Source organism: Zingiber officinale, chromosome 6A (genome assembly GCF_018446385.1).
Source record: "Zingiber officinale cultivar Zhangliang chromosome 6A, Zo_v1.1, whole genome shotgun sequence".
NCBI lineage: Eukaryota > Viridiplantae > Streptophyta > Magnoliopsida > Zingiberales > Zingiberaceae > Zingiber > Zingiber officinale.
The window spans coordinates 25,899,915-25,912,770 of record NC_055997.1 but is presented as its reverse complement, the minus strand read 5'-3'; the positions used below and the strand labels follow the sequence as shown (position 1 = coordinate 25,912,770).

Here is a 12,856-nt window from a genome sequence, read left to right as displayed (position 1 = left end):
AGAGTTTTTTTTTTCAAAAAAAAATTAAATAGATATCTGTCTCATCATTTTATCCTGAAATTATCTCTTTGACCCAGCACACTCATAGAACTTAACGGATAACTACTGCAATATATTTAGGATGAATGTATGATATTTAGGATTACTGCATATTTAGGATGAATTTATGATATTTAGGATGAATTTATGATTTAAGATTAGATAGTATAAAAGTTAACTAGTAATTATTATAACATATTTAGTGTGACTATTAAATAGCTTATATATATTCAATATAAATTTTAAATTCTAAATTCACTCACGATATAAATCTTAAACACATCCTAGACATGTTGTAGAAACTAATAAATAACTTCTAATCTGATAACTCTACAGGTTGTAAAAGTTATCTGATAGATGTTATACGTGATAAAAACTACCAAGTAGTTTCTACAAAAGCGTTAGATTCAAAATAAGGATATCACTCATTTAATTAATTAATTAATTTGCAAAAGGAGGCGCTCCATAGTGTTTAGGCCTTTTTGAGTTTTTGCCCATGATTCAAACTCGGAATTCCTTTAAACGTCAACAATGGATATCACTTAACTTTTATTGAAGCATCGTCCTCGACCATCCAACTCTAAGTCTTAGTTAAACCCTAAACCCACGCACTCTATAACATGGAGGGCAAGTTGGCCTCGGTGATGATGTGATTTCGAGTGATCTGTTCGAGGGAGGTGCAGCCGCTCAAGGCCATGGTGAGCTCGAGCTCGTCGCGGAGCATTTCCAGCACCTTCAGCACGCCAGCCTCCCCGTCGGCCGCCAACGCGAAAATCACCGGCCTTCCAATCTGCATGCGGTCAACGAGACAAACACAATTAAGCAGGAGTAGTAGTAGTAGTAGATCGAGCTTGATCTGCAGCTAGGACGTTGCTTACAAACACCCCAGAAGCTCCCAAGGCCAATGCCTTGAACACGTCTGTGCCTCGACGAATCCCGCCGTCCAAGAACACGGGAACTTTCCCTTGTGCTGCTTTCACCACCTGGAGATTTACTCAATCTCTCAGCACTTGTCCTGATTAATTAGACATGACTAAAGCATGTTTGCGTACCTCTTCCAGAGAATTAATGGTCGCTGGAACATAGTCGAGCTGGCGAGCACCGTGATTGGACACGACGATACCAGCAACCCCAGCTTGAACGGCTAGTTTAGCTGCATTAGTTTGTAAGCAAGAACATATACAACTATGAGCATCACTTACTATGAGCTGAGAGGATTTTTAAGTTCCAAACTGATCACTTACTGTCCTCTGCAGTCATCACTCCTTTCACTACAATCGGGAGGGAAGTAATTGTCTGCAACCACTTCACATCCTGCAGTCGGAATACAGGGATCAACAGTTAGTTCTTCGTGTTCTACTATCTGTTCCACCGAGAACTTAGCTACACGCACCTTCCAGGATAGGGAACGGTCGACTTGGCTGGCGACGTAGGATGCTAGCCCTGAATCATTGGTCTGCAAAGTCCGGCACGCAGTGTGGGTAAGAGCAGAATCAATGAACAAAGTGAATTGTCTGACCACTTTAATTTCTTTTCAGCGGCTTAATTACCTTATCCATTTTTCCCAGGTCCAGATCCTCGAAGTTCTTGAGTGTAAGGGAAGGTGGTAAAGTGAACCTGCAAACAATGGAGTCATTCGTCTGGATCAGATCGAGAGGATGATGAAATGAATGTAAGACCTGTTCTTAATGTCAGCTTCTCTTCTTCCGAGCCTCGGCGTATCGACTGTGAGGACAATGGCCTTGAAGCCCGCCCTCTCAGCTCTTCTAACAAGTTGCAGCACTACATTTCTGTCCTTGTAGACCTAACCAAAAAATTCAAGTATGAAAAACATGCTCACTGTGTCAGGATGCAATGCTGATGAAGGAATGCAAAGTTTGGAATAATTCAGAAACAATGTGTGTGTGTATATACATAAAGTTGGAAGAAGCGAATTCCTGGTCCTGTTGAGTTAACCTCTTCGACACTGGAAGTCGACCATGACGACAGTGTCTAGAAAAGGGAAAAGGTAGTTCAGGAATGAAAGCTTGGAGATTGAAGCAATGAGGTCATCAACCAGCAATCTACATATAAATTGCAGCAGAAAAGGAATGACAAACCATGATAGTTCTAGCTGCTGATGCAGCCCTAGCTGTTGCCAACTCCCCTGTAGAACATATCACAGAAGAAGATGAGGAAGTAGCTCTTCTACAACACAGAATTGTTAAACCAATATACTGCAATAATACAAGTACAAGGGGCAAACCTTGAGGATGTGCCATCTTCTGCATAGCCGAGGGGGCAATCATGATTGGCATTGAAATATTGAAACCCAAGACCGTCGTGGTTAGATCAATCTTGGATACATCAACTAGAATACGGGGACGAAACCTGGAAAATATTTGCTAAAATCAATCATTTTCAGATAATAGATATTGATAATTTGGTGCATGCAGTAATCAAGTTATCAACGAAATACAATCAAGTGAAAACCAATTATCAATGAAATACCCATTTCTGCATCGACGTGATGGCTACTCTCGATCAAATGGAGAACTTTTGCATAAAGTAATCAAACAGAAACCGGTGAACTAAGAAAATCTCAGTAACTATCTGCAGGGTCATATATAGATCTTTTAGAAGATGCTTACAGAATCCTCGAGAAGGCATTCCTGTTCTCCCTTAGTGTCCACTGGTCCTCCGCTCCTGATGCAAAGTAATCATAGATCATCTTTGGTAACTTCTGCTTGGCAATCTCCTCGTACTCAGAAACGTTGGTGATCTCCATGGACCTGTCCTCGAACAAACAAACACAGAAAGAAGAGGAGAAAGCTAAAATATTTCAGACGTACGTGTTCGATCACGCATATAAAAGAGGAGAAAGCAAACTCAAATAAACTAAATCCTACGGATTCAAAGAAATACAGCAGAAATCTTGTGCCGGAGAAAGAGGAGGAGAAATTTCTGAAGGAGAAAATAGGCATGCGCTGACAAGTAAGATTATTATTTTATCGTATACCTGCTCTTCCCTGCGAGAAAAGTAATTTAATTCTACGGAGGAGGGCAAGTGGTACACGGATCATTCACGGACAAACTTGAACAAAATTGTATCAGTAAACAGAAAAAGATCAAGTTTTGTGAGTTAAGAATTATCACAAATAGTGGATAGACGTGAACGCCCTTAAGCATCAGCAACATGGAAATATATGCATCCTTATACACAAACTAGTGAGAGAGAAAAATACCCAAGTTTTAGAATCTCATGAAAGAATAGCAGCTAGGTAAGCATGGATCACCTTACTGCTTCCTTGTAGGCTAGGGTTCTTTGGTGGCCTCGGTTGGAGCTTGGGAGGGAAGAAAAAGGCGAAGTGCAATATTGATCTTTTTTATAGATAAATTGCAAGAATGCCTATTTTTTTTAAAATTTTTTTTTATTGATCCACAAGTCATCCGAGTTGGTATATGATAAAATACTTATTACATGAAGTCGTGGGGTCGAAACTCAGAGTCGTCGGACGTAAATCCCTGTCCCTGTAATTTTTTGCCTTATCGATCTTCAGTCTTCACCCTATAATTTTTTCGTGACTTTAGTCGTATGAGCAACACTTGTTCTTCGCTCTCGAGTCCGGCGGTCGGTCTATGCCCTTCCCACCGTCGCACTGTAGAGCTCGTCCCCCCTCTCCCAATATCTTTCACTTTCTGCTTGGTGAGAGGCGGCGGAATGGCTAGATCCGGCCGCCACCTCCGGTTCGGCGGGGAGAAGGCGGCGGACTTGATCCGGAGATGCGGCGAAGGAGGTATCATCTACGGTTGCATTTTCCTCTACATTTCCGTGTCCAGTGGCCAGATCTTCTTCAACAAGGTCAGATTCCCGATCCGTGCATCTTTCTCGTCTAATTATAACATTGAAGTTTATTCGTAGGTTGAGAAGTGTTTTACTTGGACGCGAGCTTTACCATTGTGTCATACGATCTGCGAACCTTGTGTTACTTCAGGTTGTAAATGAGAGATATTTAGGGTGAATTCGTACCTTAATTCACCAAGACCGGTGTTTTGTTGCGCTGTAATAGTCAAAAGGAAGTTGGTGCTGGGGATTTAGATCTTAGTTTGTTACTAACCGCAGTGCTTTCTATTTTACTTTCGTTCTAGTCTGATGAGCGTATGGTGATATGATAGTTTCATGAAAATTGATAAGAAACTAGCTAAGTTGTACTAGAAACACAATGTGAGATCTTGGTATCCGATTTGTATATGGATCCTAATCATAAATTCCATCTTGGCCCATTATTCTTGGCAATCTGAGCGAACTAGCACTCTGGCTGAGGAGATAGTGACCTAGTTGTGACATGATAGCAACTTGACTTCAAGTAAACTTTTAGATAAGCTAAGTCCTTCTCCCTAACTGGTCCATTCGGTTCTGTATGTCTGATTCTGATTATGCCAACATGACAAATAACAACTCGCATCCATATAAAGGTTCCAGCAGAACAAGAGCATAGAGCATGACAAAGGTGGTGTCATTCTTGAAAAGCTTTAGCTATAATCCTAAGTTAGGAGGATAAAAGGAGGCAGTCTCAATGTTTCATAATTTGAACCTAACTGTGTTGAATTTCACCCTCCCGAAATATGGCTTTTTTAGTGTGTTGAATAATGCATCAAAATTGAAAAAAAATGCCATCTGAAGGTCGTGTTGTTATATCCATAACTTGAATTTGCATAATAATAGATTTGGCATTACTGAATCATTGGATATTGGATTCAGTAAATCACTCATTATCCTGAAGGGAAGCCTGACATGATATTTTCCATATTGTTAAAATTAAGGTGCTTGATGGCCATACTCTCACTGTCTCACATGCTCTAATGAGGTGATTCAAGAAGGCATCCTCCTCCTGGTTAGTTAGTTATTTTATGAGAACATGAGCTTGTTGGATATTGGGGCCTTAAATGGACCAAAACGATTTAGAGGAAGGAAGCCATCAATTGTTGAAAGTCATAATTGACTTCAAAATTGAAATCTACGATTCGCGTAGATAGATTTAGACTATTAATTTGCTTAAAACCGATTAAGGGTGAATGAGAAATTAATGTTTAAAGTCAGCCCAAAATAACATTTATTATTCATTAATAAAGTACATGGGAGAATAGTCCCACATCGGAAATTCCCGATGTGTATTCTCTACTTATTAATGAAGATGTGTTAATGGAGTTAACACAAAAATAAAAGGACAGATTACCCTAGCCGTGGCGGCGGTGCTCGACCGCGAGCCCGCCACCGCCACGCGCACGCGCAACGGGCGCCAGAGGCAGACTTGCACGCACGCATCGCATCGAGGAGCTTAAATTTATGCCCGTGACATCGCAGCGCCTACGTGGCATTCGGGTGATGTCGCTCAGACCGACGCGGCAAAGACCACGCGATCCTCGGGCAAATGGAGATGACCGACAATGACTTAGGGAATGGATGGCTACCGTTGATCAATGTTGATCAATAGTATGATGGATCGCTGTGATGCGATCTAGAGCGTTGGATCGCAAAGAGTACCGATCCGACGGCTGGATGAGACTTGATCTAAAGCGTCGAATCGATGGATCCGGATCCGATGGCCGATGACAATAGGCGGATCCAACGCCTCAGATCTGATGGATGAGATTGAAGTGGGCTTGGTGAAGGGTTACAACCCTTCAGAATGGATGATCTAGATCGATCCAGCCCAAGAAACACATCCACTCACCCAAAGGATAATCAACCTCTTCATTCAGTATAAATAGAACCCTCCAGATGATGGAAAATTCACTCTCAATTCACTTCCTCAAGCATTCTTCTCATCTTGTGCATTCAAGAGTCCAAGAAGTCTACTAAATTTATGCTCCAGGTGACATTGCAGTACCTACGTGGCATTGAGGAGCATTGAAGTGCCTACGTGGCCGCGAGGAGCATTGAGGAGCTTAAATTTATGCTCCAGGTGACATTGCAGTGCCTACGTGGCACTCGGGTGACGTGTCAGGCTCGTACCTGACGTGGCAGCACCTATGCGGCATCCTCGTGGGCAAAGAGAGATGACCGACAATGACTTAGGAATAGATGGCTACCGGATCAACGTTGATCAAATAGGTATGATGGATCGCTTGTGATGCGATTCAGAGCGTTGGATCGCAAAGAGTAACGATCGGACGGCGATGAGACTCGATCCAAGCGTCAATCAATGGATCCAGATCCGATGGCCGATGACAATAGGCGGGATCTGAGGGTCACAACTCCTCAGATCTGATGGATGAGATTGAAGTGGGCTTGGTGAAGGGTTACAACCCTTCAGAATGGATGATCTAGATCGATCCAGACCAAGGAACACATCCACTCACCCAAAGGACAATCAACCTCTTCATTCAGTATAAATAGAACCCTCCAGATGATGGAAAATTCACTCTCAATTCACTTCCTCAAGCATTCTTCTCATCTTGTGTATTTAAGAGTCCAAGAAGTCTACTAAAAGGTTCGCTGGTCTCGGAAGTCGGAGTGCTACGATTCCAAGACGTTCGTCGTCGTTGTATCTTGGGAACGAATTGCAACAATCCGTTAAGCACCGTAGTGGAGCAATATCGTTTACGGAGATAGTGTCGAACACTAGCCTCGACGATCAGTTTGCATACTCCAAAAGCTACCCGGGGAACAACAGTCGTAAACGATATTTCCTGCAAACTGATATGGCTACCAACGACATTCCGACGACCGTTCCGACCGCCATTCCGACAACCATTCCGCAGGGAGAAAAGCCGGAGAAATTCACCGGAACCGACTTCAAAAGATGGCAGCAGCAGATGTTGTTTTATCTAACAACGCTAAACCTTGTACGGTTTTTGCACGAAGACACGCCAGCCGCTACGGAAGGTAGTAAGGCTGCTAGCGATGCGTGGTCTCACGGAGATTTTCTGTGCCGCAATTATATACTCAACGCCTTGGACAACACGTTATATAACGTATATTGTTCTCTGGAGACGGTAAAATCTTTGTGGGAATCCCTTGAGAAGAAATACAAGACCGAAAATGCTGGATCAAGAAATTCATCGTCGGTCGGTTTTGGATTTCAAGATGGTGGACTCAGCGTCTCATCTCAAGTCCAAGATACGCAATTAATATCGCATGATCCGGACGCCAAGGCAATGGTCAACGAGACATTCATAGCTCGCGGAATCGAGAAGCTCCTCCGTCACGGAAGGATTTCAAGAATTACCTAAAGCACAAGCAAAAGGAGATAGGATGCAAGACACGATCTTGAGGCTACGAATAGAGGAGGATAATCGAAAGTTATCCGACTCAGAGGAACCAAGCGGACTATAGGCGAAATGTCCAACCTGGTCGAGCCGAACGCCAAAAAGCCGGCGGTTCAAAAAGAAGGCTCAAGCAAAGAAGTTCAAGGCTCCTGCTATAATTGTGGAAAGGCGGGACACTATCAAAGGACTGCAGACGCCAAAGAAGCCAACCTGGCAAAGGATGTTGCGAATCATGCCGAACTCTCTCGAGGACTTGGATCTCATCGCGGTTCAGATTTAAGCCAACTTGTGGATACCAACCCAGGCAATGGTTCATTGACATCGAGCAACTCGTCGTATTTGTTCGATAAAGCGATGTTCTCCAAGTATACCAATAAATGGCGGGAAGCTCTATATGGGTAATTCCACGACGTCGCCAATTGTTGGACTCGGAAAGGTTGTCAAGACGACGTCCCGAAAGGAGCTAACACTCATGTACTCCATGTTCCCGACATCGTAAGAACCTAGTTTCGGAGCGGCATTGGTCAAGGGATTTAAAGCTAGTGTTCCACTGCATAACTTTGACTTACGAAGAATGGTGTCTTCGTAGGAAAGGGTACCTAGAAAAGGGTCTATTTAAAATGCTCATAATGCCTGACCAAATTTTATGGTAATAAAATAAATGCTCACCATATGTTGTTGAGTGTTTTAATTTATGGTACGATCGACTTGACACGTGAATAATAATACTCTCAAACGCCTCGCCAAATTAAATTTATTACCAAACGTCAATGTTGATGGAACACACAAATGTGAAGTGTGCGTGAAACTACCTTTTCATTCGGTGGAAAGGACAACAACTCCTCTAGAGTTGATACATAGTGATCTATGTGACTTGAAATTTGTGTAAACTAGAGGAGGTAAAAAATATTTTATTACTTTTATCGATGACTGCACAAAGTTCTGTTATGTCTTTCTTTTAAGAAGTAAAGACGAAGCCCTAGAGGCGTTCAGAACCTATAAAACAGAAGTTGAAAACCAACTTGACAAACGAATTAAAATAATTCGAAGCGATAGAGGTGGAGAATATGGTGCACCGTTTGATGAATTTTGTACAGAATCTGGCATTATCCATCAAACAATGGCGCCTTACTCACCTCAATCAAACGGTGTCGCCGAACGTAAAAATCGGACACTAAAAGAAATGATGAATGCCTTGTTGATAAATTCAGGCTTACCTCAAAACTTGTGGGGGGAAGCAATATTATCGGCAAATCACATTCTCAACAGAATCCCTCATAAGAAAAATGATAAAACTCCATATGAACTATGGAAAGGCCGCGAGCCATCGTACAAATACCTGAAAGTGTGGGGGTGCTTGGAAAAGGTCGAAGTACCTAAACCAAAGCAAGTAAAGATCGGACCTAAAACGTTCGATGTGGTATTTGTCGGATATGCCCATAATAGTAGTGCATATTGTTTCCTAGTTCACAATCGACATTCACGATATACACGTGGGAACAACCATGTAATCAATGCGATATTCTTTGAAAACGTATTCCCTAATAAAAGGGAACGTTGAAAGTGATAACAACGGAAGTTCAAACAAAAAGCGTTATCGAACTTAATTGTTATAAAAGGACTATTGACGATCAAAGTGAAGAGCCACGTCGTAGCAAACGAGCTAGAGTTGAGAAATCGTTTGGGCGATTTCACGACTTTCACGCCGAAATGAACCAAGAACATTAAGCTCTCTGCACCGATGCTCCAACGTGAAAGAAGTCGCCAATAGTGAAATTAAGTCTATCGTGAATAATCATACTTGGGAATTAGTAGACCTTCCTTATAAACCATTAGGTTGTAAGTGGATACTAAAACGTAAGTATAAAGTCGATGGATCAATTGACAAGTATAAGGCCGACTCGTAGCCAAGGGGTACAAGCAAGAGGAAGACCTTAATTACTTCGATACATACTCACCGGTGACAAGGATTATATCCATACGAGTCTAATAGCCATTGCAACACTGTATGACCTTGAAATACATCAAATGGATGTTAAGACTGCGTTTTAAATGGTGAGTTGGAAGAAAAATTTATATGGAGCAACCAAGGGTTCACGGCTCGAAATGAGAAAAGGTGTGTCGACTAAGTCGTCAGACGGACTTAAGCAAACGCCAAACAATGGCACGAAAAATTGACAAAGTAATGTCAAACGAATTCGTAATAAATGAATGTGACAAATGCGTTTATGTCAAAACACACCACGGCTATGTAATTGTCTGCTATACGTAGACGATATCTAATAATGGGCGAATCGATGTAATCACGACTACAAAGAAAAAAGAAATTTTGATATGAAAGATATGGGTCTGACAGATGTTATATTGGAATTAAAATTCTCGGGCATCGAAGGGATAGTTTTAACACAATCCCATTACGTAGAATCTGATTGAAAAATTCAATGCGACGATCTCTACAGTGAAAACACCTATGGATCTAAGTCAACACTTAACAAAACCATGGTGAGACCATATCGCAGTTGGAATATTCTGATAATAGGCGGGTTTGATGTATCTCACAAACCGCACACGTCCGGATATTGCTGTCGGTCAACAAACCGAGTCGCTTTACGAGTAATCCAAACGACACCCATTGGAAAGCATTGATGCGAGTTCTCGATATTTGAAATATACTATGAACTATGGATTACTTTATGGAAAATATCCCGTTGTGTTGGAAGGATATTGTGATGCTAATTGAATATCGATCAAAAGACTCCAAATCCACTAGTGGATATGTATTCACGATCGCTGGGAGCAGATTCGAAATCCATTAAGCACTTGCATCGCTTTTCATGGAATCCGAGTTTATAAGATTGACAAAACAATTGAGAAGTCGAATGGTCATGAATTTCGAAGATATTCTTACCGGTGAAACTGCCGTCGCATTAATCCATCGTGATAGTCAATCGCGATTGAAGGGCACAGAGTAATATGATAATGGGAAGTCACGACATATACGTCGTATATAATACCATTAGCTGATCTCGAATGGAGTGATTGCAATCGACTATGTTAAGTCCAAAGATAATTTGGCAGATCCTCTAACGAAGGGGTTGAGTCGAGATCAAGTATCTCGCTCATCAAGAGGAATGAGATTAAAAATCTACAACTAAAAACGATCAGTAGCGGTAACCCAACCTTGTTGATGGAGATCCCAAGATCTTGGTTCAACGGGACAACGGTTATAAGTTGGGTCCAAAGACATTAGATAGTTTATCTCATCCCAATCCTAGGATGAATTTGGTCTGCCCTACCTCACGAGTGAGGTTAAGCTTATGCTTTTAGTGACTTCTATACGATAAGGTGGAGTATGGTAGGATACTCTTGATAAGTGTCACCTATGTGAGTGTGAAGACAAGGTCGCTTCAATGAAACACTCATGAATCCAAGATGATATCCATGGTCAAACGGAACCAACCACGAGAACCTAAAGTAGGTGAGATAGATCTCTGTTATTGTCTCAAGATACACCAACAAATGAGCGCTCAAGACATCACGCTCATCACATTAGTATACTCGAGCAAGATTTCACTACGGAAGGTTCAAAGCCACAAGCTACCTCTCCGACGCAGTTGACTTATCGATTGACTCTTGTAAAATGTCGCATACACGCATCGCATTAATTTCATTCATGGGGATTGTGGATATTAGGCCTTAAATGGACCAAAGCGATTTAGAGGAAGGAAGCCATCAATTGTTGAAAGTCGTAATGACTTGAAAATTGAAATCTACGATTCAGTAGATAGATTTAGACTATTAATTTGCTCAAACCGATTAAAGGTGAATGAAAAATTAATGTTTAAAGTCAGCCCAAAATAATATTTATTATTCATTAATAAAGTGTAGGGAGAATAGTCCCACATCGGAAATTCCGATGTGTATTCTCTACTTATTAATGAAGATGTGTTAACGGAGTTAACACAAAATAAAAGGACGATTACCCCTTAGCCTGTGGCGGCAGTGTCAGACCGCGAGCCCGCCACCCGCCACGCGACGCGCGCCGCGCAAGAATGGGCGCCAGAGGCGCACTTCGCACGACGCATCGCCGCGAGGAGCATTGAGGAGCTTAAATTTATGCTCCGGGTGACTGCCTACGTGGCACTCGGGTGACGTGGCAGTACCTGACGTGGCAGCACCTATGCGGCATCCTCGTGGGCAAAGGGAGATGACTGGACAGTTGACTTAGGGAATGGATGGCTACCGTTGATCAACGTTGATCAAATAGGTATGATGGATCGCTTGTGATGCGATCTAGAGCGTTGGATCGCAAAGAGTACCGATCTGACGGCTTGGGATGAGACTTGATCTGAAGCATCGAATCAATGGATCCAGATCCGATGGCCGATGACAATAGGCGGGATCTGAGGGTCACAACTCCTCAGATCTGATGGATGAGATTGAAGTGGGTTTGGTGAAGGGTTACAACCCTTCAGAATGGATGATCTAGATCGATCCAGCCCAAGAAACACATCCACTCACCCAAAGGACAATCAACCTCTTCATTCAGTATAAATAGAACCCTCCAGATGATGGAAAATTCACTCTCAATTCACTTCCTCAAGCATTCTTCTCATCTTGTGCATTCAAGAGTCCAAGAAGTCTACTAAAAGGTTCGCTGGTCTCGGAAGTCGGAGTGCTACGATTCCAAGACGTTCGTCGTCGTTGTATCTTGGGAACGAATTGTAACAATCCGTTAAGCACCGTAGCGGAGCAATATCGTTTACGGAGATAGTGTCGAACACTAGCCTCGACGATCAGTTTGCATACTCCAGAAGCTACCCGGGGAACAACAGAGCTAAGCTTTGATCTTACATCTAAAATATTTCTATGAAATATGCAGCTCTTAACATAGCTTCTGAGAATAGCAATAATGTTCCGTGGAACACAAGTGACATTTGTAAAACAATAATCTTTAAGATGTTTAAGTTGATTTATGTAACTGACTTTTGTGCACTGGACCTGAGGATATGGTGGCCAATTTTATATAATTTCTGGATGATACTTCGACTGGAGAAATAAAATGAAAATGAGCACATAGCATGGTTATGCACGACTAAGTGAGTTGTTGAACTTTCATGTATTACTAAACAATAAACATCACTGGATAGCACTCTGTAAACTGATCTAACCTTATATAGTGAGTGGAATATTCTCTCTCATAACTAAAAATGCTCAAACATACCCGTTCCTTAATTACTCTTTAGCATTAAAGAACCAGATTCAAAAGCTGAATTCTTCATGATATCTAATGGAGTTTTTTATTTGTCTAATTTTATTTTATTTTTATTATGTTTAGCTAATATTTTAACTTTGCATGCCAACTCACTTCATTTTTTGCACGGTGGGTTTTATCATCCAGTGAGATCAACTTCCCATATCCTGTTGCATTAACTTTCCTGCACATGCTGTTCTCTTCAGTATTGTGCTTTCTACTCACCCAAGTTTTCAAGGTATTTGTTCCTTGATAAAGTATACATTGTTTTGGTAGGCTCTTTTTCTTGAAGTGAACTTGAGTTATCATTCT

At 41.7% G+C, this 12,856-nt stretch overlaps 2 protein-coding genes across 6 annotated transcripts in view; one reads left to right on the top strand and one right to left on the bottom strand.

The window, feature by feature from the left end:
* Positions 1-440: 440 nt before the first annotated feature.
* Positions 441-3,222, bottom strand: LOC121996165 (peroxisomal (S)-2-hydroxy-acid oxidase GLO3). The gene is made up of 12 exons (XM_042550013.1): positions 2,928-3,222; positions 2,670-2,810; positions 2,285-2,409; positions 2,139-2,185; positions 1,954-2,031; positions 1,719-1,843; positions 1,590-1,656; positions 1,433-1,495; positions 1,284-1,353; positions 1,092-1,192; positions 918-1,022; positions 441-829 (listed from the first exon to the last, which is right to left on the bottom strand). Exons 2-12 carry the CDS (start codon positions 2,804-2,806, stop codon positions 653-655), a joined length of 1,095 nt encoding a protein of 364 aa, XP_042405947.1. The 5' UTR covers positions 2,807-2,810; positions 2,928-3,222; the 3' UTR covers positions 441-652.
* Positions 3,223-3,562: 340 nt separating this feature from the next.
* The window catches only part of LOC121996166 (probable sugar phosphate/phosphate translocator At3g14410), a 34,822-nt gene continuing 25,528 nt past the window's right edge, over positions 3,563-12,856 (top strand). The window contains exons 1-2 of one of the 5 annotated variants that reach the window (XR_006115981.1): positions 3,569-3,880; positions 12,692-12,782. Coding sequence is in view for 2 of the 5 variants with exons in the window: in XM_042550016.1 (XP_042405950.1) it covers positions 3,614-3,880 (267 nt within the window). In the remaining 3 variants the exon portion in view is untranslated. Of the gene's footprint in view, positions 3,881-12,691; positions 12,783-12,856 lie in introns of all 5 variants that reach the window. The other 4 variants (XR_006115980.1, XM_042550016.1, XM_042550015.1 and 1 more) reach the window with 4 other exon arrangements.

Excerpts from the sequence above, each read along its gene's own strand:
- LOC121996165 (XM_042550013.1), bottom strand. The coding sequence starts at position 2,806 with ATGGAGATCACCAACGTTTCTGAGTACGAGGAGATTGCCAAGCAGAAG. Across the intron at positions 1,657-1,718 it reads GAAGCTGACATTAAGAACAG|GTTCACTTTACCACCTTCCC; the intron begins GTCTTACATTCA and ends CATTGTTTGCAG. Across the intron at positions 1,023-1,091 it reads CCATTAATTCTCTGGAAGAG|GTGGTGAAAGCAGCACAAGG; the intron begins GTACGCAAACAT and ends GTAAATCTCCAG.